The 21,581-nt window shown below is 34.5% G+C and overlaps 2 protein-coding genes across 3 annotated transcripts; both read right to left on the bottom strand.

The window, feature by feature from the left end:
* Window positions 1-2,396: 2,396 nt before the first annotated feature.
* Window positions 2,397-13,336, bottom strand: LOC114727143 (AUGMIN subunit 3). Its single transcript, XM_028913866.1, has 18 exons — window positions 13,031-13,336; window positions 12,445-12,481; window positions 12,087-12,190; window positions 10,506-10,701; window positions 10,260-10,326; window positions 9,606-9,709; window positions 8,786-8,870; window positions 8,414-8,468; window positions 7,648-7,779; window positions 7,022-7,091; window positions 6,357-6,414; window positions 6,216-6,271; window positions 5,454-5,606; window positions 4,898-5,006; window positions 4,646-4,787; window positions 4,120-4,195; window positions 3,400-3,495; window positions 2,397-2,795 (listed from the first exon to the last, which is right to left on the bottom strand). Exons 1-18 carry the CDS (start codon window positions 13,204-13,206, stop codon window positions 2,664-2,666), a joined length of 1,848 nt encoding a protein of 615 aa, XP_028769699.1. The 5' UTR covers window positions 13,207-13,336; the 3' UTR covers window positions 2,397-2,663.
* Window positions 13,337-16,272: 2,936 nt separating this feature from the next.
* On the bottom strand, window positions 16,273-19,903 carry LOC114727132 (uncharacterized). 2 transcript variants are annotated; one of them, XM_028913855.1, is made up of 5 exons: window positions 19,422-19,903; window positions 18,532-18,692; window positions 18,165-18,195; window positions 17,370-17,475; window positions 16,273-16,835 (listed from the first exon to the last, which is right to left on the bottom strand). In XM_028913855.1, exons 1-5 carry the CDS (start codon window positions 19,716-19,718, stop codon window positions 16,729-16,731), a joined length of 702 nt encoding a protein of 233 aa, XP_028769688.1. In that variant the 5' UTR covers window positions 19,719-19,903; the 3' UTR covers window positions 16,273-16,728. The 2 variants fall into 2 exon arrangements, with proteins under 2 accessions (XP_028769688.1, XP_028769689.1); XM_028913856.1 differs by having other exon boundaries at window positions 17,370-17,472; window positions 19,422-19,899.
* Between the last annotated feature and the right edge of the window lie 1,678 nt (window positions 19,904-21,581).

Genomic DNA, 21,581 nt, shown 5'->3' with positions numbered 1-21,581 from the left:
AAAGACCCGGTCTCATTATAAATATGAAATCTTGGTAAATGTCTGAAAAGCCCCTCAGCCAAATTGTGATTTGGTCTACTGAAGTTGTTATTTGCTAAAGTGAACTTGTCATTTCCCATAATCAACTTATCATTTGGCTGAGAGGCATTTCAAACATTTCACCAAAATTTCATGTTAACAATATGAGACCAGGTTTTTATTTGTCATTTTCTAAATTGAGGGTCCCAAATCACAATTTCATATATTATGGGGTCTTTATTTGTCATTTTTCCTTCAAAATATTATAAACTGACAGAAAAAATCTAGGTCAAATTTCTTATATCTATTATATCAAATTCTCTAATCACATATGGTGATGTGACCTCTATTTTCACATAGATTTATAATAAATACTAGCATTTCAAAAATAAAATATATATCATGTGTGATTGAAAAATTTAACAGTTGACATAATTGATATAATGAATTTGATGTAAATATTACCCTAAATGCGTCAAACAAATTAAAAAGTGCACTTAATTATTTTCATAATTCTAATTATTATAAGATTGTCTAATACTACTAGTTTTCTAAAATCCAACTTCAACTCAAAAGTATGCCTCATTGGTCTGCCCCCTTAATTATTAAGTGTAGGTGATAATCATCATGTTCGTTAAACATCATTCTAAAATTCTACAAATAATAAAAGCTTTAGACATCATGAAACTTTGGCCAAAAATCAAATATTGAATATTAGTTATTAATTAAATTAAAGCTAAAGATCATCTTTGATGTATTTTTCATATGATGATCCCCTTTTTGAATTATCGTTTTGCTGGTGGCCATGAATTTGTCTGGCCTATTTAAGCGTTGTTTCTGGATCTTTGCACTTATTATAACCACATAATAATTAATGTAAAATATAAAAATTTTAATATATAAATCATAAATACTACTCGTACAATTTATTTCTCAAATCCTGTTCAAGACATGAAACACGTTTATCATGATAATAAGACTTTTTTGATTCAAATGCAAAAGCAAGCATCTACTAAAATCATTAAATTTTCATTTGGATACACTTATAAGAATCTATATGAATGCTTTTTCCATTTTTACCCCCGGCGGTACACAATAAACTTCAATCCAAATAAAAATGTCTCACAAATTTCTGGGTTGTTCACCTCAGTTCTCTCTATAAAAATATGTCGAACTATGTTAGCCACCTAATTATATAACGTTACAAAAAAAAAAAATTCTGCTCATCATATAACCAAATAACATCCAAGGATCCTATCAGTTTTCTCCAAACTTTACTGCCCATTAAAGAGAAGTAAGAAAGAAGAAAGAGCTTTAATTTTTTTTTCTTTTTTTTTTTTTAAAATGCAATACCATATATCTAAATAATTATCAAAATAGTGACATTTTTACCTATTTTCTTATTAATTCATGCATTAATTCTTAATAAATATTTATTCACCAATAATGTAATTTATAGCTATTAAGCACACTAAAAGAACTCAGACATGCATGAATTAATATATAGTTATTTGAACATATCAAGCTTGAATAGAAAGGCTATATCCTTACTGCTCAATTCACACCAAAAACAAGACACCGGACCAAGCACTAAACTAGTCAAGATAATGAGTTAAAGATCAGTGAGTCAAGTCGGGATTAAACCGGTGATTATTTTAAAAAAAATAATTTAAACAAAATTTAAAAAATATTCATTTTTTATTATAAAAATATATTTTAATAGAAACAATATTTAAAAATATCTCATCAAATAAACATATGTTTGCGTAGAAAATGGGTGACTTGGCTTTGGAAAACGAAAAATGAAGAAAGAGTACTAATACTGCCTGCAACATGTCAACTGTCATTAGTGCCTTTTCCATCTTTTCATTTTCATTTTGAATACTGGGATTGTGGCCTCATCGGAACTCCTTTCTTTATTTTCCGATCTTCATCTCACATAAAAAAACTCAAGTGCTCACCTCCTGAAACATATTTTCTTCCCTCTTCTATTCTCTCAACCTTTTAAAAGAAGTTTTTCACTTCATTTTTCATCATGATTTTTCAGAAATTTTCTCTTCCAGTAAGTTATTTTTTGTATCTCTTCTTATTTTCCTTCTCTTCTTTCTCTCCCTCTTACTCTATTTTTCAGATGAACTTTCTTCTTATTTCTGATGACTCTTGAATGTTCTGAGTAAGAAAAAAATATTGAATCAGATGATCCACTCAGACCAGCGGTTTTCCCGAGTTATTTCAGGTTCATACTAGGTAAGTCTAGTTTGTACCGGTTTAATTTTTTTCCCATTTAGGTGATAAACCAAACGAAAAACTGGTGGGTTGGCCGGTTTCCGACCTGAACCAGCCAGTTCGGTTTTTAATTCATTGATTCACACCCAAAAGGCTTTCTCTCTGAACAGTCAATAAAACATAACTTTATATACACAAACTCACCAGCAAGTACGCAAAGCTCACAACTTACAACACAGGTATGGACCATAGCTCATTCCCCATTTGGATAAGACCGCCACAAGGGCATCTACTCACTATTACATAAAACTTTAAAGAGAGAATCTAATTTAGACAAGAAAAATCAAACCCTAAAGGAACCAAAAAGGGGGAGAAAAAAAAACGTATGAATGGAAAATATATAATACAACATATGATTGTTACGAAACTTGCAAGGCCCTGACACGAGCAGTCAGTTCCCTAACCTGGCTCCTCAAACGCTCCGGATTGCAAAAGAAATCAACAAACACTCGTCTTTGAAGTGCAATCTCTTGTGCATGATGTTTCACAATCTGCGTGCCACAGTGCAAAAGAATTTTCAGTTAAAAACAAACATGATTCACAATCTTAGGAGTGTTAATAATCAAGAAGTTTCTAGGATTGTCCTTCACATTCAAAACTCATGAAAGATTTACCCATATGAGGATACCACTTAATGCCAAAAAATGAGATTAAATTCAATAACCTAGATTAGGTCCTAGAATCATGGACTCTGAAATAATTGATAAGGTGGACGAATGAATGCTGTGGCTATAATGACTTGTTAACTGCCATCCCAGCTAAAACAAAGCATCCATTTGTAAATATTTCCTTCATCCCCATTTACTGGTCTTCACTCTTCATAGGAGGGGGGGGGGGGAAGAACACACCAACGAGAAAGCAACATCCATGCGCTATGTAAGAATTATTTTTTTTCTTTTTGCCCTCCACTTAACCGCACACTATTTAAAATCTTAACTGCCTCTATTTAATACCCTCCATCTATAAAGGGTATTATTGGAAACAAGTATATATATTTAGGTACAAAATGGAAATCTAAATCTTGACAAGCAAATTAGGACAGAGGAAGTAAGACAACCAATGTGAGAGCATTCTAAGGCTATAAAGCAAAATTACCTCATTCTTTTTTACGTGCTCTAATGTCACCTCTTCCACAGCAGCTGAGAGCTTTGCATTGATCTTTTCCATATCATCGAGCTCTTTCATTAATGGCTAAAGAGGTTTGATGGAACAGTCCCAACATCAATCACAATAAAGGCTAAATACCAAGTGTGTCTTAAGCAAAGAAATCTAATTGAGAATGAACAAGAAAAGGAAATTAAAAAAAAAAGGCTAATATGCCCATTTATTTACAACTTTGATCCAGATTCCATAAATGTTCAGGCAATAAACTGTATTACAATGTCAAAATCACTTCAACGACCTCAACTCACAATACTACTCTTGCTGACTGATATATTGTATTGCCAGGAATCCCTCTCCTTATGATGGAATCGACAAAAATAATTGCATCCAATTTTTTTCCAAAAAAGGTCCAGAAGCACCGATATACTTCCACATTTGAATTAAGAATATGTTACTCATTTCGCATCATTTATAAATTGAGATCTCAAAACTGTAGACATCCAAAATCGACAGGAAAAACCACTCTAAATTGACCAATGCCTGGATATACAGTACAGTGTTCCTCCCTTGACGCGTTTAAAATATTATATGTAACAAGACTTTACTGACCTTTTCGCTTAAAAAGCAAATTACACAATCTATAATATGGAAGAAGAAATAGAACACTAATAGCAAAAACTTAAAAGACAGAACAGATTCAGAATGTGATACCCGAGGTGTCAGTATCGGCTGTGCTGTTGTTGAAGATGCAAAGAGCAGTTGTTGAAGACTTTGTATAAGCGTACACCTGCAGAGTTATTTAAAAAATGTAAATACAAAAGTCTATTTATTTTGGTGAAAAGAAGGGGTCAGAAACCCGAAGAAATAACATGCAAAACACAATTAAATGCAACAGAGTATTAAACAGGGCATGATACAACAATTAAAATCAGCAGAAACAAGAATAATTATAGCACTCCACCTTGAATATATCCCACTTTATATGCACATTATGCTGGAGCAGTTATGTGGTAATTGTATATTATAATGTTTACAGTTTTCTTGCTCATTATATCATATATCACTTCCTTTTTCTTCTTAATTTTAGCCCTCACTTGGCCAAGCAATTTCTAAGCACATCTCGCTTCAGGGTGCTAAGGAAGTCCACCATCTTAAGGGCCACTTTCGCCTTAATCTGCCTAGTACAAGACTAACAGTTATGACGTTGAAGATGATGTACTTTTAGATGGAAACTTACAATTCATTAATACACCTATTTCTATCTTCTGGAAGGGAATTCTCTAGATCTGATTGAAGGGACATCAAATCTGAGTGGAGAGCTGATATCTGCTGGACAATGCCTGGTGCTGATACATATGTTGATATTGCAGCTTGAGCATCTAAGAAACATGATAGAAAAAAATGAATATAGATTCTAGGTACATTAGTATGCTAACAATAATGCAGTAACTAAACTAATTATGTCATTATGATTCACGTAGTTCCTCACTTGAATAAACTTTTAGAAGATCTCTAATAGCATGTAGAAAATGATCACTGTCATGTACTCCCCCTTGTTCTTGATCAGACGCAGCTTGAATCAATGCCAGGCAACAGCACTGCAGTAATTACAAAGACAAGAGTTATCAATATAAGGAGAATTAAATAATAATCGAGGAGTGCATGCTAATTCTAAAACCACAGATAGGTGATGAAAGAATAAAATACGAAGATAGCCAAACTCGTTTCCCAATTCGTTTCATGTTTAAAGACTCAGATCCTCAATTAACTCCTATAAATATGGCTATTTACAACCTAATAAAATCATATAATCATATATTAATGATCAGGATTTCCACAGTTAAGTGTGACCGCAACCAGCAATTTGTGGACAAATCATTAGCTAATAATACAACAAATTTTAGCATGTCATCCCTGCCACATAAATTTCCGTACATACATCTTTGTTGAGCTCACATGATCGCATACATATAGCATGTTTGAGATAAGCCCCAAACAAAAATTATGACAGAAATGGTAAAATAGAAAAATATAGGAAAACGCACCACCCGTCCCTCGGTTGCAGACAAGTATGCTTGCAGCTCAGACTCAACAACTTTAAGCAATGTAAATGCTCCAAGCATGTTCTTCTTTTCCAATTGACAGGCTATCTTTAAGAACTGATGCCTAGCGAGCTGATTGATAAGATGGTTTATGAACTGCCAAAAGAATAGGGGAAGCTCATTACCTTAACGAAACACATATATAGAAATTAAAATGTCACAGCTTGTTCAAGGTACTTGACTAATGAAATCAAATCAACTATGTGTATGTATCATCTTCATCAGGTGATTTCCCAAAAAAAGGGATGGTGGTGATGGTGATTAAGAATCAAGATATTTTAGTAAAGTGGAGATAAAATTGAGCTAATATTATAGAATATATCAGGAAAAAAATAAATAGATCAAGCAATGAAAGTATAAGAACATTTAGGTATCCTTCTCAAGAAAGAAACAAATGCAGAACTCAACAGAACAAAACAATATCAGTAATTGTATTAATGCTAGAATGAATGACTTTCCAAGCATCCCCAAGCCCAAACTATATACGACTCTTATACAACTCTTGGAAGGAGAATGCTGTGTTCAGGAATCAGGAAATAGGTTATTCGACCGAGTTTAAGAATCCAATCTAACAGATAGGTAAATGTCAAGTAATTGCCAATAAACTGGGTAACAATTTCAACTTTGAGGATGTATGCGTGAACATAATGAAAATAATCTAATTACAAAAAGCCCTCATAATCATAATTAACAAGTTAAGCTTACTGCTTTCTGCCGATTAATATAGTACTCTTGACGCATGACCTTTAAATCATAATCACCTGCAGCAAAAGAAAATTGAACCATACACAAAGAAAATATTAAAAATTGTCATTCTTCCCACTCATTGAGTGGTTTAGAAAATACCTTGCAAAATGTATGTGTCTTGGAGTTGAGCTAGCTCCCAACACAAATCTGGAATGGTCTAAAGAAGAAAGTATACAAGACCACATCAATGAGTGTATTTATGACCAGAAACATAAGCAACAAATACAATAGCAAGAAGAGATCATAAAATCAAAGAGGCAGAAGTCAGTCAGCTGGGGCACAATTCATCAATATCACATTATCAGTGTTTGAATCATCCACCATCAGAATTCAAGTGAACGCATATTCTCCACCACTTTTTCTCATTAACTTCAGATAGTGCTTGGATAGTAGCCACCAACCACATTGTACAATGGTACATGATATTACAGTCCCCAGTGCCCTGGATATCCTAGTGTATGACGCCACTATATTTAACAGTCTCATGCTTGAAACAGGTATAAACTTGATAATGGACCAGCATTTATGTCAATTAACCTGCAATAAGGTTAAACGATACTTCCAAAACAGCTCAAAAATAAAAAAATAGCTTCCAGATGTGAAAGACTGCAGGCAGTCAATGCTTAAAATATCCACACAGTGCTAGAACGCATGGCAAAATGTTTAGCTTAACAGCCATACAAGTCAAATCACTACTGTTAAAAACAATCAGATATAGCTACCAGAAGGTACAAGTCATGGACACAAGCTACGTGGTCACAAACCTCAGAAAGAAGCTTCTCTTCTCTGTGACGAAGATTTGAGAGTTCAATATCCAATTCAGAATGCTTTCTCCTGCACAATATGCCCCAAATGATACAAAGACATGCAATTACAGGATATTATAGGATCTGGCAACATCTGGCTGAGGAAAATAATTTTTTTCAATGACCCTCACTAAGCAGCTCATATATTGACAAAAGTAGTGCCCAGTTTGATGTTCATTGATCTAATCTAGGCATGATTAACTTATACATCCTAGTTTGGGGGGAGTGATGTATTCTTGATTCTCTTTTTATATTTATTTCATTCTCATTGGTATTATTTTAAACAATCTTTAGTAATGAGATAATTGTAAATTACCTTCAATCTGTAAATAGGTGTGTACGATGTTCATTCAGAAACAAATTTCTTCTCACCTGGCTATCTTCAGAGCTTCTCAAGCTCATCCCCCCTTCTCAAATTTTATTGATCTCTTTGTGACACTCATTATTAACTATTTATTCAGTAAATAGAGAGTGCCATTAACATTTTAGATGCATGCTACAGAAAGAATCTTGCACACAGAAAGCACAAAGCAATATACAAAATTACTAATATTAATATGAAAGCTACAATTTGGGGCAAGTACCTAAGGGAATGAAGATCAAGATGAATATGAGCTTCATCTAATGAGACCTGTGATTTAAGTGTCACTAAAATAGCTTGTTGCTTGGCATTCTCAACCTGAGCCTCCACCCATTGTCTTTCACTTGTTCCAAATCTGTCAAAATTTTGAACAGGCCATTATCACTTAAAGTTGCATATAAGTTTAGAAAAATAAGAGTTAATCCGTCTGAATGAATCAGGCCGCCCCAAAAGCAGATTCTTTTAATGGAGGCTATTATGCCATCAGAAGCTACGCCAAATTTGTTATTGAATGTTAGCAAATGAGTGTACTAGGATCAAACACCATTGACTTCACGTTAATCCCTCCACTTAATACACCAAAAAACTTCATTTTAACAGAAATATGATCTTTTGATGCCAGGGAAATGTGCATACGAAAAGGTAGTTGAAGCCTTTAAGGTGACATGAGTTAGAGAAGGATTAAAGAAAATAAACCCAAAAGCTACTTTACCCAAGATTCAGATAACAAAAGAAACGTGCTACTCAAACAAGCAACATAATCTTTTTACAGCAAATCATATGGTGTGCAAAAAGCTTATCTTTACAACTTCAACAGTAAAAAGCGGATACATGATGAGCAATTCATATAATCATATTCATATTTTATACAAGAAGGTTGTTGGAACCATGTCGCAAATATTTCCAACAGCACAACATAGTTCATATTAATTATTCACAAAATTACAGCAGCAATTTAAATGCAAACAGTATGGGAAAGAAGTATATACATCGAGCGAAGCCGTTGCAGCTCAGACACACGTTGATGATGTGATTTTTCTAAATCTGCTCAACCACAAAAAAAAACTCAATATTATTAATCAAAATTACAGATAAATAAGAATATTTCTGATGAAAAATATGCTAATCCAAACACATGCACAAGCGCATAAACATACATATAGCTCGATGAGGTCCAATATTGGTCATGGTTTATGATATACAAAGAGATTGAACCACTTTTTTGTGGGATACTGGGGGTATATTTCACTGACACTTAATACTAATCTCCCTTGAGGTATTGAAGGCATATAGCCTATCCCTCCCATACAAAGCGGATGGGAAGTAAGTCATAGTAAATCATGAGAATTAGTGCAATATACCTCTAACATAAATATTTGAGATGTCATCAAGGCTGACCCAGGAGCATTTAGATTTTCCCTCCTCAACTACAAGCCGGAATGGACCCTGTTCTCAAATAAATATCAGATAAATGCTGACGCATAACGGACAATATTTCACCTCACACCAAAAAAAAAAAAAAATCATCCAGGGTCCACAGAAACCGGACACAACAGACGGATTATAACCAAATTGATAGGTAAGCCAGTCAAAATGCCACAAAAAACCAACCACACAAAATTGGTAAAGACCACCAACCTAGGACTTCATTCCGGGTAAAGATTAAACAAAGACTATAGAAACTTAGGTGAAATGTTTACCACAAATTATAACTATCAAGCTTTGATTCATTTACATTATTTAATTGATAAAATCCTACTTTTGAGAAGATGAAAAGGTCAAGACAATGTTTTGAGAACATAGACAAGAAATCTAACTAAAACTACTCAATCCAGAGGAGGGTCAATGCTCTAGAAGAACAAACCGATTGTATTGATCAATCTGAAGAACATTCACTGTGATGACTTCATATATATTCACACCTCACCAGAACTAAGTATAACTGGAGTACTGGACTAAGAAAATTCTAATTAACGGACCTACGTATACTCATATACCATCAAGGAGGACAAGACCATAAGTACATTACCCACTTATTTAGTGCCATCAATTGTATTGCACATGCAGTTGAAATGAATATCATTTTTTAAGGTAAATGGCATACTTAAAAATTGATCATTTTTAAGGATAAACAATAAACAGTGAGAAGCAAGAAAGAAATATGGTATTCTGCCAACTTACTGTGTCTAGTTGCTTAGAAAACCACTGGTTTAACTCTTTTAGACAAGATGAATCTCCAAGCAAGTATGGATGAAAGTCAGAATATGCCAAATAAATACCATCTTCTGCATTAGGGAGCAAGTTAATTTATCAAATCTCAGGGGTATGAATTTAACAAAAAAATAAAAAGGAACAAGCTAAAAGCAGAAGATTGCAAGCAAAGCAGGAATCATTAAAAGTATGTCAACATGTCCTGACAATCAGATGGGTCAAACGTGATGACCAGCGAAAAAAAAAAAAGAAAAAAAAAAGAAAGAAAGGATCTTGGATTTTTATATGATCTACATGTAAAATTTAGATAGACTTCCATTTTTCTCCTTTGCTTTCTCTTAGATCTCCGGGGAGGATGTTCATTTCAAAGATTTTCCATATAAGGAATTAGAAAACCCAGGACCAAAACTTGAACAAAGAATCTTGTCGTTTCATCTTTCCTTAGTGTGATTCAATATTGATTCTTTAACAGAGAAAGCTCAAGCTATAGTTATCGAGTTGTCAATTGAGGATTGTAAAACATTTAAAAACAAAAGGCATAGAACAAAATGCATCAGAATTTCAAATCAGCATACAGTTTATAAGGGACAGAAAATTTTGCTTGAAAAAGAAAAGGATTGCTACCTTCTCCAGAATGATAATGAGCCAGCTCCTGCACTGTCGAAGCAATTCTTCCAAGAACTGCATTCATCTGAAAAATAAAAGAAATTGAATACACAACGATTTAAAAGTATCTTGAAGCATACATCTTATGAGCTTACAACAAATGGGGCTTCCTAGAGCGAAGAATCAAGTGATCCCACCATCAAAAGATATATCACAGCTAAATTCCCACACAAGACAAAAATGTGAAGGACTTTGGCGAAGCACCTGTAAGTTTCTTGCTGATAGGCTATCATCAATTGTAGTGAGGTGTCCATTCACAACAGATGTTGCAGCAACGCGCGCACGCCTCCCTTGTATCAAAGTTGAAGCCTGGCCAGTAAGCATGTCAAACTGACATTGCAGGTGCTTTAGCTGTCTTTGCAGGTCTGAAGCTTCAGCTTTATATGCCAAAGTTGCCTCCCTGATGATAACAAGACATCCATAAGGAACAGAAGTAAAAATCCAAAATCTTGCTAAGACATTATATCCAGAAAAGATCTAGACAAGTTAGTTCAGGTGTATAATATGAATTAAATTTTTGACTTCTTAGATCGACATATACAGTACTAGTCATCAATTAGTCAGAAAGTAAAAAAGAAATTATTGTACATAAGGTCCATACTGACGGAGCTTTTAGGATCTATATCTTTTTTCACACCCAAAGAAATCAATAGGAATCATTGCGTAATTCCAAAAGACGTGGCATTTATTTCCTATAGCCAAAACGAACCCCATTCTAGCAACTTGGCGGTTGGGGGGGGGGGGGGGAGGTCAAATTGCCCCTTTCCTTGAACTCACAAAAACAGCCACATCCCATTCTTCCATTTGAAAACTGCATGCCCATCCAAAATACCCACTTGAAGCAACCAACCAGCATTTCCAAGTAAATCAGCCGTTTCATCAGGAAATAGCAAATTTCTTTGGCTTCTCTAGACTCCTGGGGTGTTCAAAGTTAATCAGGGTTGCTCACAGCATCCACTAGAGAGGTCACAAGATTGATGATTCATTGTAGTTCTCCTCCATTTCTCTAAACTAGTATTGTGAATGTGTGTTATGCAGATCATTATGATCATTGCATTGCATTGCATTATCTTTTTCAATGATGAATAAAAGACCAGCCACTTGACAGTTTTCCAATTTAATCAAAACCAGTCATAAGATGATGAGTAATTCAATGATCCAATTGATGCTGCTATTGACACTGACAACCCTAAATTCAATGACAATGAAATAATGAATAATGAGGATGGTATGAATCCAACCCATAATTAATGATGATGATAGGTGATATTCTATTAGTGGATTATTATGTATTTTAATCGTGTGGGTTGTTAATTTTGAAACCTGTGACTTGTTCCATGGCATGTGAGTTTTTAGGCTTTTAACTTGTGACAGTAATGTATGATGATATGTTGATAGAACTATCCTTACTTCTGAAATCTAGATAATTACATATATTTTCAATCGTTTTCTGTCATAAGTTTTAGGATCTTAAATTTATTGATCATATCTTACCAAACATTATATTTACAGTAGTTTTTTTGCTTTCCAGAGGCAACTTTTGCTGGTGGTTTTTAAACCATAAATAATCCCAAGATTGGTCATGGACTATAGTAACCTTAGGCAAAGAACACCTTGATTACCTGTGATTCTCAAATGTCCCTTACAGTTTTTTTTTTTTTTTGTTGACAACACCCACTTACAATTTTCATTTTTTCTGTGCCCCCAAAAATTATAAATATCATTACATTTCCATTTGCCATCTCATTAGTTAACGAATTACACACAGCACAAATAAATGTCAACCTTATATCCTTTAGTCCTTCTTCAGTGCCAAAAACAGCCTCCTGGTTGTCTCTCCTGGCAGAAAAAGCTGAAATGCTATCAAAAGCAGAGTCCAAATCTTCCCCCTGTTCAGATAAAAAATTTTAGTGCCCGTTTCTCCAACTTCAGCATGGAATGAACGTTAGAATTTTGTCTATAAAGTCATATTATCAAGTATGGGAATGCACACTTGACCAGATTAAAAAGGTTTGAACCATCCATTTTACCAGCAGACCCCATAAAGGAACCAAAAGAGAGCATATTTTGAAAGAGATGCACAAAATATTTATGTCAATAATTTTATAAGCACGTTTCTTAGAAATAGGCATCAGTGAGCTACCTCCAAGAGCTTGCCTTCCTGCTTAAATTGCTCATACCTGAACCACAAGACAAAGAATTAGCCCAGCCAAAAAAACCTTTTGTTTTTCTAACAACAATGTTTGTGCGATTTTTCAAATGCAGGTGCAGAATTGCAATAAACTGCCTACCAAAGATGACCAAACGGGATACAACCATACAAGGGAACACAAGAAAACAGAGAGATAAGCATGATGTTATAGGGGAAACTGACGTCAAAACAGCTAAGAGAGAATATAAGAAAAACGTATAACTTCTTCCATTCCCAATCTGCAATACCGTTCCCTATTTATCTTTGGTCATATCTCTTGCAAATTGTTGCTGCTCAATCCCAACGCTCAACAACTTTCTAGCAGTCTAAAAAATGGGCCTCCTCCTCGCCTTACCGTGTGGAATTCCTCTCAGTATAATCTTCGGTGCTAATGCAACATATTCCCACCACATATTATCAGACTAAAGGAGAAGCATTTGCATAGTTAAATGCCATTTTATCCCACTAAGAAACAATAGATAAGTACGGGTCTTTAGAGTAAGGAGGAGAGAGAGAGAGAGAGAAAGGAAAGCGTAACTGGGAAAGCTCCGAGAGAGAGAGGACGTTGGAGGGGCGGAGGCTGGTGCAGATCCAATCCAGTATGGGGCGTGCGTCTTCGTACTGAAAGGGCCATTCGAAGCTATCAGGGTCCAATCCTTCGGCATCTTCGAACCCCAATTCAGCTAACAAGGAGCACAGTCTTGCCCCACTCATTTCGATGACGATAGCTGCTTCGGGATTCGTTCACTTCGGCTCGCTCAGATCTCCATTTCAAAGGAAGACGACGGAAGAGGGAGATACGGTGCCGGCCTTCAATTTCAATATGAGAGTGATGCTCTGATGAGTGAACAGGACGGAGGTCCGGGCCGGGAAAATGAAGTTGAATTAAAAAGCAACTTTAAATTACAATACCACCCTTCCTTTTCAATGCATCAACATTTTGGCTAAAAATCCAGTTATGTTACAGTTATTTCATATCCCATATGAATACAAGTCCATAATTTAATTTGGTGTAAACGGTAAAATAAGTAATTTTCTCATCTTTCTTGTAAAATTAATATTTAATTCAATTTTATGTATGATGGCAAAAAAATTAATTTTATATTTATTATTGAATTATTTAACAACATATGGTTTGGACTTTTTTTTTAAAATTGTTTCTAACTAGGATTTGGACACTCTCTTAATTTTTTTTCTGTTTTTTTTTATTGTTTTCCCATTCCTACCACCATTAGACTAACAAGTAAATAATAGAGATTTAATAATTTTAAAATTACAATTATAATATTACATAAAAATAACTAATTAAAATAAAAACAATGATTTTATAAATTAATATATATTTATATATATATATCAACTAATCATTTGTTGATCCAATTTTAAGGATGAGACATGAAGAGAAGGAAAAGGAGAAAAATGTTGAGACGAAGATCCAAATTTCTTACATTATTACTTCTCTTCTCTGGTTGTTGAAACAAAAACTACATGTGTGGAGGGTGGGGAGAAGATTGAAAGAGTGTTTGTAGAAGACAAAGGTTCTTTACGGTAAGCCTACTTGGAGAGTGAGCCATCGTTGAGAGAAGACGGCTGCGCCGGATCCTCACTGCTAAATGATCGCGCCCCCTCCTCAAGAGGAGTTCAATCAACCGGCATGAAGCAGCTAACACAATCAGTCATCATCGGGGTCAAGCTAATGCCTACGTTCCAGTGCCTTAATGCGTCACAAGCCATGGCTACTTGGCTCGGTAGCAAAGGGGAGGTGGTAACGCTAGGGTCTTATATACATTGCATTCTATTCATAATATATGATGTGGGACTCTGTCTCCACTTGTGCAGCGACCTTTCAATATATATACTCCATTACTTACGTTTTTCTTCTCTGGTTTCCACGCTCAAGTCCTTGTCTTTCCTTTCGTTGTTCTCTCGTTTTGTTCTTGTGTTTCTGGGTCTCGACTTTTCTTTCTCTTTCTCGCAAAAGATTTTCAATTTTTTTCCCCTACATGGCTGATGTTCCAGAAGGAGGGTCTGAAGCTCTGAATCTGCAGCCCTTGATCTGCTTAAGCATTAAAATAATGGCGGAGCTTGGGAAGGAGAGAAATTGGGAACGGTTTCACAGCTCCAGCCTTCAGGAATCTTCTTATTACCCTGGTATGCTTCTTATTTCTCAAAACCCCCCATATGTTGGAACTTTCCTTCTGGTTTTAGTTGCACCTTTATTTTATGTGCTTTTTCTTTCTATAACGTTGGAATATAATACATCAACTAAAATAATGATTTTAAAAATATTTTTATAGTGTACGAAATGAATATATAAATGAATTTGTTTTTATTTATAAAAAAGTGCTTCTAAGAAGTATTTAGCTGGTGTATTCGGCGGCTCCCTATTCAGTGCTATGCACGGTTCCTTGGTAACTTCTAGTTTGATCAGGGAAACCACAGAAAATGAATCTGCTAATGAAGGTTACAGATTTGGTCAAGAGGAATAAACCTATAATATTGTAGCTGCTCATGGTTATTTTGGCCGATTGATCTTCCAATATGCTAGTTTCAACAATTCTCGTTCTTTACATTTCTTCCTGGCTGCTTGGCCTGTAGTAGGTATCTGGTTTACCGCGTTAGGTATCAGTACTATGGCTTTCAATTTAAATGGTTTCAATTTCAACCAATCAGTAGTTGATAGTCAATCTAAACACCCCCTAAAGCAACATGTCATTTGGAATAGGTAAATGTACGACAAATGTATATAACTTATATTTAATGTACGTAAGTTTTAATCATTTATAAATTACAAGACAACTTTACTCCCTTGTTTATTTTATATAGTATAAAATCATTTAAAATAAACTAAACTAAACATCTTAGGAGACAAAAAGCATATGACTACTGGCACACACAAATGGATTTTTTTTTTTTGGTCGAATCTGCAAACATTGATAGCCATGTACTCTTTCAGAGTCGCTCTAAACCAGAAAATAGAGTATGCAAGAAAAATATTTTGAGTCTGAGTTTCCATATGTATTTTTCATCAGTTTTTTTTTATCTTATTTTCTTTTCTTCAATTTTTCCCAGGGAAAACCTGGGGACAGGCGGAAACAGACGGCAAGTATGTTGGAGTACTGATCATTTCGGATTCCTTACTAGTCACAGCCATATGCAGAGAGAAGAAACAATATTAATACGTTTTAAAAAATAAAGTAGAGATCATGTAAGTAGTGATATTCTTTCATGTCAAGTAGGTCTCGTACAAAGGTTTCTTATTCTCTCAAAACGTAATATGTACAAGAATGAAGGATTTAAATTATTAATATACCACTACTCCGATTCTTAATATAAAATCTACTTGATTAATTTAAAAAAATTAATAAAACTAAATAAATTATTTTAAAATATTTATATTTATTTTTAAAAAAAACTAATTTTCTTGATGTATAATTTAATAATACACATAAATATTTCAAAAAAATCATATCATATATGTTATAAGTGAGTACTTTACTTAGCCATTTCAATCTTTCCAAATTCGTCAATCAATCTTATATTAATAATCAAAGATAGTATTAATAATCGATCATGTTATAGTTTTTCCATTTTACAGAATCTGATATGCCTCCTCTCAACTCTTCTCATTGTGGCTAAAATATCGATCAGCATTCAGTGAATACTACTTAATTATCAAACACAGCTAGGCCCCTATGCATGCACGGATCTGTGCAAATGTTGCCTTGAATTACACAAAGAAATTGAAGACATCAAATCCCAATTTAGAAAATCCAATACTTCCGCATGGAATATATCAACATTAGAATTACGCCGAGAAATTCATATTATCAATTATGGCAATAGACCCTTACAAGCATAAAAATTAGTGCGTATAATGCATTTAGAAAAAAAGTAGAAGGGAAAGAAAGCGTATGAGTAAATAAATAAAGTAGATCTTATATTACATTCTATTGCGTTATTCTCTCTAACCGCAAGAATAATGACAATAAAGGAGTTAAATTAGAAGATTGGTGTCTTTATCATATTTCCTTTCAGATCATGGTTTTTCCTCCTTTTGAGGAAGGCCTTGGAATCTCTCCATCTTGCCCTTCGAACAAATCATCAGAAACTTGTAGAAGTCACTTTGGCAGCAGACCAGCAATAAGTATTGATTGTCGGGTTGATCAGTGAAGAAGCAGGAAGGATTGCAAGCCGCTTTTTTGCTCTTACAGGCAGAATATGATATGACTCCTCTCAACTCCTTTCATTGTGGCTAAAATATCGATCAGCATTTAGTGGCTGATTCCGGGACTCTGCATCACGCATATCAGCCCTAGCTCCACCATGCATGGGTGCAAATGCTGCATTGAAATATACAAAAGATAAAGAGCACTAAACCCAATCTAGAACTTGAAACTGTAAACAGGAAAATGAAAATTCATTTCAGAGTTTCCAGACTCACGTGGAAATGGAAAAAAAATAACATGTAATTATCAATTAGGATTATTATGAAGTAACATTTCCATAGTTCCACCCGACTTGATGACAGCATCATTCTAAAATTTAAAAAGCTCCCAACATGTTTGTCATTAGATTGCTATATGAATTATGTAGACAAAAAGTAATAAACAAAATTATTAAAGAATAACCCAGACACATCAAACCAAGTCAGCTATTGAGAGCTCCTCATCGAGCTAGTGCTGGGAAATTGCATTCAACAATATGCACATTTCAGCGGGCAAGTGAGCTTTGGAAGATAAGCCTAAACAGTAAGTACCCGCAATAAAATTCTTAAGACTGCCGCAGGCAATGCCAACCGAATACAGGTGTATATAAGCTTGAGCTTCTTTATAAATGACGACGCATGAAGTAATAAACTAGAAAATTTGACTAACCTTTCTCTCTCATTCTTCTCTCCCTGTCGTACTCAAATTTATCCCGAATAAAGTTAACTTTTTCCCAGGTATCACCTTGCCTATTTCTTCCAAAACTCTGGTCCTGCTTTAGAAATCAGTCATCAGACATAATAGATCACATCACATGCAAATATAGTGAAACATCTCTGCAACCAGGAAGAATTAGAGAATCAAAAACTGAACCGAAATCGCATCTTACTTTTGCCTCCGATCCTTGGTTCAACCAGGTATTGAAGGGGGCTAGTAAAGATATGAAGGTTAATATGACTATGGCCTAGGGCTCTGAAACAAAGGCCGGATTCAAGACTCAAGAGAGAGATGTTTCAATGACACAATAACAATGGAACCACATCCACACTTCTTATGCTTAGAAATTGCTCAAAATATATCTATTAAGGTAAATCAATCGAACATTCCTCAATTGATCTTAGAAACAGAGATAGCCGTAACAACAACAGACACCACTTCTCGCCCGTTCAAGATGGGGTTTAGAGAGCGCCATCATGAATAAAGACATAGGGTCAATACAAGTTTTGGAAGGAAAAAACAAAACAAAACCCAAAAGTAACGCCATATTTATACATAAAACTTAATGAAACCCAAAATTCAAGTAATTTTCATGGCACTTTCTACGTTGCCTCACTAATCAGGCCAAAACTCCTCATAATCACAAATCCACTTTGCAAGACTCTACAAGGGCGAGACATGACAAAAAAATTACAGGCAAAAATCATTCTATGTGGTATATTTAAAAGTAAAAACATTCAACTGTACCTGACTATGCTGCACATAAGGCCTCCTATTCCTGAAATGACATAGAAGAAAACACTACAATCAGACACCATCTCATTGATTCCATGAAATTCACAAGATTGACTTTAGACTTTAGAGTTTAAACCATTGATCCAATTAACCAAGAAAAATATAATAATACTGTTACATTAAAACATTAGAGCCCTTAGTCTGATAAATATTGATCAGCAAAAGTTTGAAAATAAGTTGCGACCCTTTCTTCGGCAATCTATTTCAAACCACATATGTCTTCTCAAATTCATGCATGCAAAATTCAAACCGTATTATCTCAGAAGAATTCAGCTTTGACCTTCAGCAGGAGAAGCAGAAATGTTGAAGGTAAACACACCTGTAAGGGGAGAAATCCTCATCATCATCTTCAGCAGACTCATAGTTTGCATGATCTTGAGCAATTTTTTTAGAGTATCCCTCATCCCAATAAAGTCTCTCCCAATTTTCTCTTAGTTCATTATACAGCTCCATGTACTTTTTGCACCAAGGCTCATGCTCCTTTCAATAAAATGGAAGCATTGTAAAACAAAATCAAGGAAGTTTTGAATTTTATAAACATACATAGACAAAGCGTAGGTGAATTTTAAAATGTTTGCTTTAAGCTTTTTCATTATTCCCTCCACCAACCCCCCCCCGGGCAAAAAAAGAAGAAGAAGAAGAAGAAGAAGCACAGTAAATGATTGATTCATTTTTAAAAAAAAAAAATTATGCATGGGTTGCATTGCCATTAGAAAATATGGCAGCTAACACCTAGAAAAAGAAAGAATTACCTAAATTTTGCCCTATAAATCATAACCTACACACAAAAGTAATAACAATTCTACAAAGCCAATAACTCATGAGCATGATATGCTCGCCCATCAAATTTCTTGTACCAAGAAAGATGATGACCATGTAAAATGAAACAGAGCACACAAAGGAAGGGCAATGACAGGAGAAAAGTTTTAGCATGTTCCCATCCGTCCCCGAATATACCCAGACAATTTGATTTGTGTTTATAGCATGTCAAATTTCTTAGCTTACAGTACTGAAGAAAAGAAAAATCAGATCCAGAACCATCATCAGTCAGTATTACTCCACCACCAGTCAAGCGTTATTTATTTCTTTGGAGTGGTTTTTTCTTTTCCAAAGAAACTAAAGACATGCTTAAACAGAAGGAAAATCACAAGAGTAAGAATTCTACAACAACATTCTCTTTGGTTTGATTTTGAAGTAGCAGGGGCTAACCGACTCCTTGAGAACCAGGCGAGTCCTACGCATGAACTGCTCCCTCAGCTGCTTCCGACGCTTATTTGGGATATTATCTCTGGGAATAACAAAGCGCTCGCGCAAGGGCACGTTATCGCCTATCTCGTGCATTTCGCCATCGACTATCCACCACTCAGACTTCGCCTCCGCCTTCTGTAACGGAAGGGGCGGAGACTTGGGCCGCCATCTAGCGTAGGGTCGAGCAGACTGGAATTGATAACCATCGCGGCCAAGGCAAGGCACCACGGCTTGAAGTCGTTTCGTGAGTGAAAGCATCACCGGAGGGAAAGGCAGTAACAATCGTTTCAGCGCCGCATTCGGGTCGGATTGAGTATGAATAATTCAATACCTTCCACCACCGGAATGGGTCGAGCTCAGATTTGTATGGACCCGACCTCGTTCTTGGAGGAAAATTCTACAGCCCTGGCCTCCGAGCCCCTGTGCCTGCGTGGATGGGTTGCTCGGTGTATGTATAGTGCTACCTCGCTCCCATGTTTACAAGATGTCGTTTTATAAATTTAAGTTTGTAGTCTATAAATAACATGTTACAAATAAAACTGGAGGTAATACATATAGCCAATTGTTCTAAGTTTTATTATTCACGAATTATGGTATTAAAGGGTAATTCTTTTGTTGGCCAAAAAATCTTCCTTTTTTAGTACCATTAAAATTTAAACCTTTACTGTGTAATTCTTTATTTTTAAAATTCTTTAGCTTAATATCTTAAAATTCCTAGAATGAGAAGCAAATGAAGTGAGCAGAAAAAGTGACTCTACTAGTATTTTTAAACGTTGGATAGAAGTTAGATGTCTTTTGCTTCGTGTATATCATATTTCATTGGGGAAATCACAAATAAAGACCCTCGAATTAGCAAAATCACTCTATGGTCATCTGAATATGTCAAATTACCATGAGGGACCCGGTCTCAAATTGTAATTATGAAATCATGATCAAATTACCAAAATACCCCTCTTTAATTTTTTTTTAAAAAAAGAAAGCCACTGCCTCACCGGAATCCGGCCACCGGCGCCGGAGCTCCGGCGGCCGCTTTCGGCCACTGTTGACGGCCGGACGCCGAGCTCCGGCAGCCGCTTCCGGCGGCCTTCCTTTGTTTTTTTTTTTTGCAACTTTTTTTTTTTAAATAGTGGGGGAAGTGAGGTTGGGGGGATTTGATCCCCCAACCTAATGCTTCCCAAAATAAGGAATGACCATTGAGCCAACAAATTTTGTTAACATTATGATGCAAAAAAAAAAATAAGTTAACTCATTTACTCTTGTTCCAGGTGATAACAACAATACATTTAAAAATAACAAGTTCTGATTATAAAATAACAAGTTTGGGATTAAATTTTAACAACACGTTTTTTTTTATAATAAAGCACTTTGTTTCAAATGATAACAACAATACATTTAAAAATAACAAGTTCTGATTATAAAATAACAAGTTTGGGATTAAAATTTAACAACACGTTTTTTTTATAACAAAACACTTTGTTTCAAGTGATAACAACAATACATTTAAAAATAACAAGTTCTGATTATAAAATAACAAGTTTGGGATTAAAATTTAACAACACTTTTTTTTATAACAAAACACTTTGTTTCAAGTGATAACAACAATACATTTAAAAATAACAAGTTCTGATTATAAGATAATAAGTTTGAGATTAAAATTTAACAACACGTTTTTTTATAACAATTAATTATTTTATACTTTTAAAAAATAAATTATTTATAACTTATAAAAAATATTTTTAATATATTTATTTCTCTAAAAAATACTTTTTAATCTGTATATCTATACAACTCAATATAAATCAAACTACTTCTTATAAATTATAAAGTATTTATAATAAGGCATTTTTAATCTATTAATCATAGTATAAATTTTATATTATAAAAAAACATGTTGTTAAATTTTAATCTCAGACTTATTATCTTATAATCAGAACTTGTTATTTTTAAATGTATTGTTGTTATCACTTGAAACAAAGTGTGTTGTTATAAAAAAAACGTGTTGTTAAATTTTAATCCCAAACTTGTTATTTTATAATCAGAACTTGTTATTTTTAAATATATTGTTGTTATCACTTGAAACAAAGTGTTTTGTTATAAAAAAAACGTGTTGTTAAAATTTAA

The sequence above is a fragment of the Neltuma alba genome, unplaced genomic scaffold (genome assembly GCF_004799145.2).
Source record: "Neltuma alba isolate B1F8T4 unplaced genomic scaffold, ASM479914v2 tig00012451_pilon, whole genome shotgun sequence".
Classification (NCBI taxonomy): domain Eukaryota; kingdom Viridiplantae; phylum Streptophyta; class Magnoliopsida; order Fabales; family Fabaceae; genus Neltuma; species Neltuma alba.
This window is presented reverse-complemented; position numbering and strand designations above follow the sequence as displayed.

Bases quoted from the DNA above. Each gene is read 5' to 3' on its own strand.
- LOC114727143 (XM_028913866.1), bottom strand. From the start codon at position 13,206: ATGAGTGGGGCAAGACTGTGCTCCTTGTTAGCTGAATTGGGGTTCGAA. The intron at 8,871-9,605 runs GTAAGTTGGCAG...ATTTGAGAACAG, and splicing joins TTTCTAAGCAACTAGACACA to GGTCCATTCCGGCTTGTAGT. The intron at 3,496-4,119 runs GTATCACATTCT...AAACCTCTTTAG, and splicing joins AGCCGATACTGACACCTCGG to CCATTAATGAAAGAGCTCGA.
- LOC114727132 (XM_028913855.1), bottom strand. From the start codon at position 19,718: ATGCTTTCACTCACGAAACGACTTCAAGCCGTGGTGCCTTGCCTTGGC. The intron at 18,693-19,421 runs GTTAGCCCCTGC...TTTTATTGAAAG, and splicing joins GCCTGGTTCTCAAGGAGTCG to GAGCATGAGCCTTGGTGCAA. The intron at 18,196-18,531 runs GTGTGTTTACCT...ATGTCATTTCAG, and splicing joins GAGGATTTCTCCCCTTACAG to GAATAGGAGGCCTTATGTGC.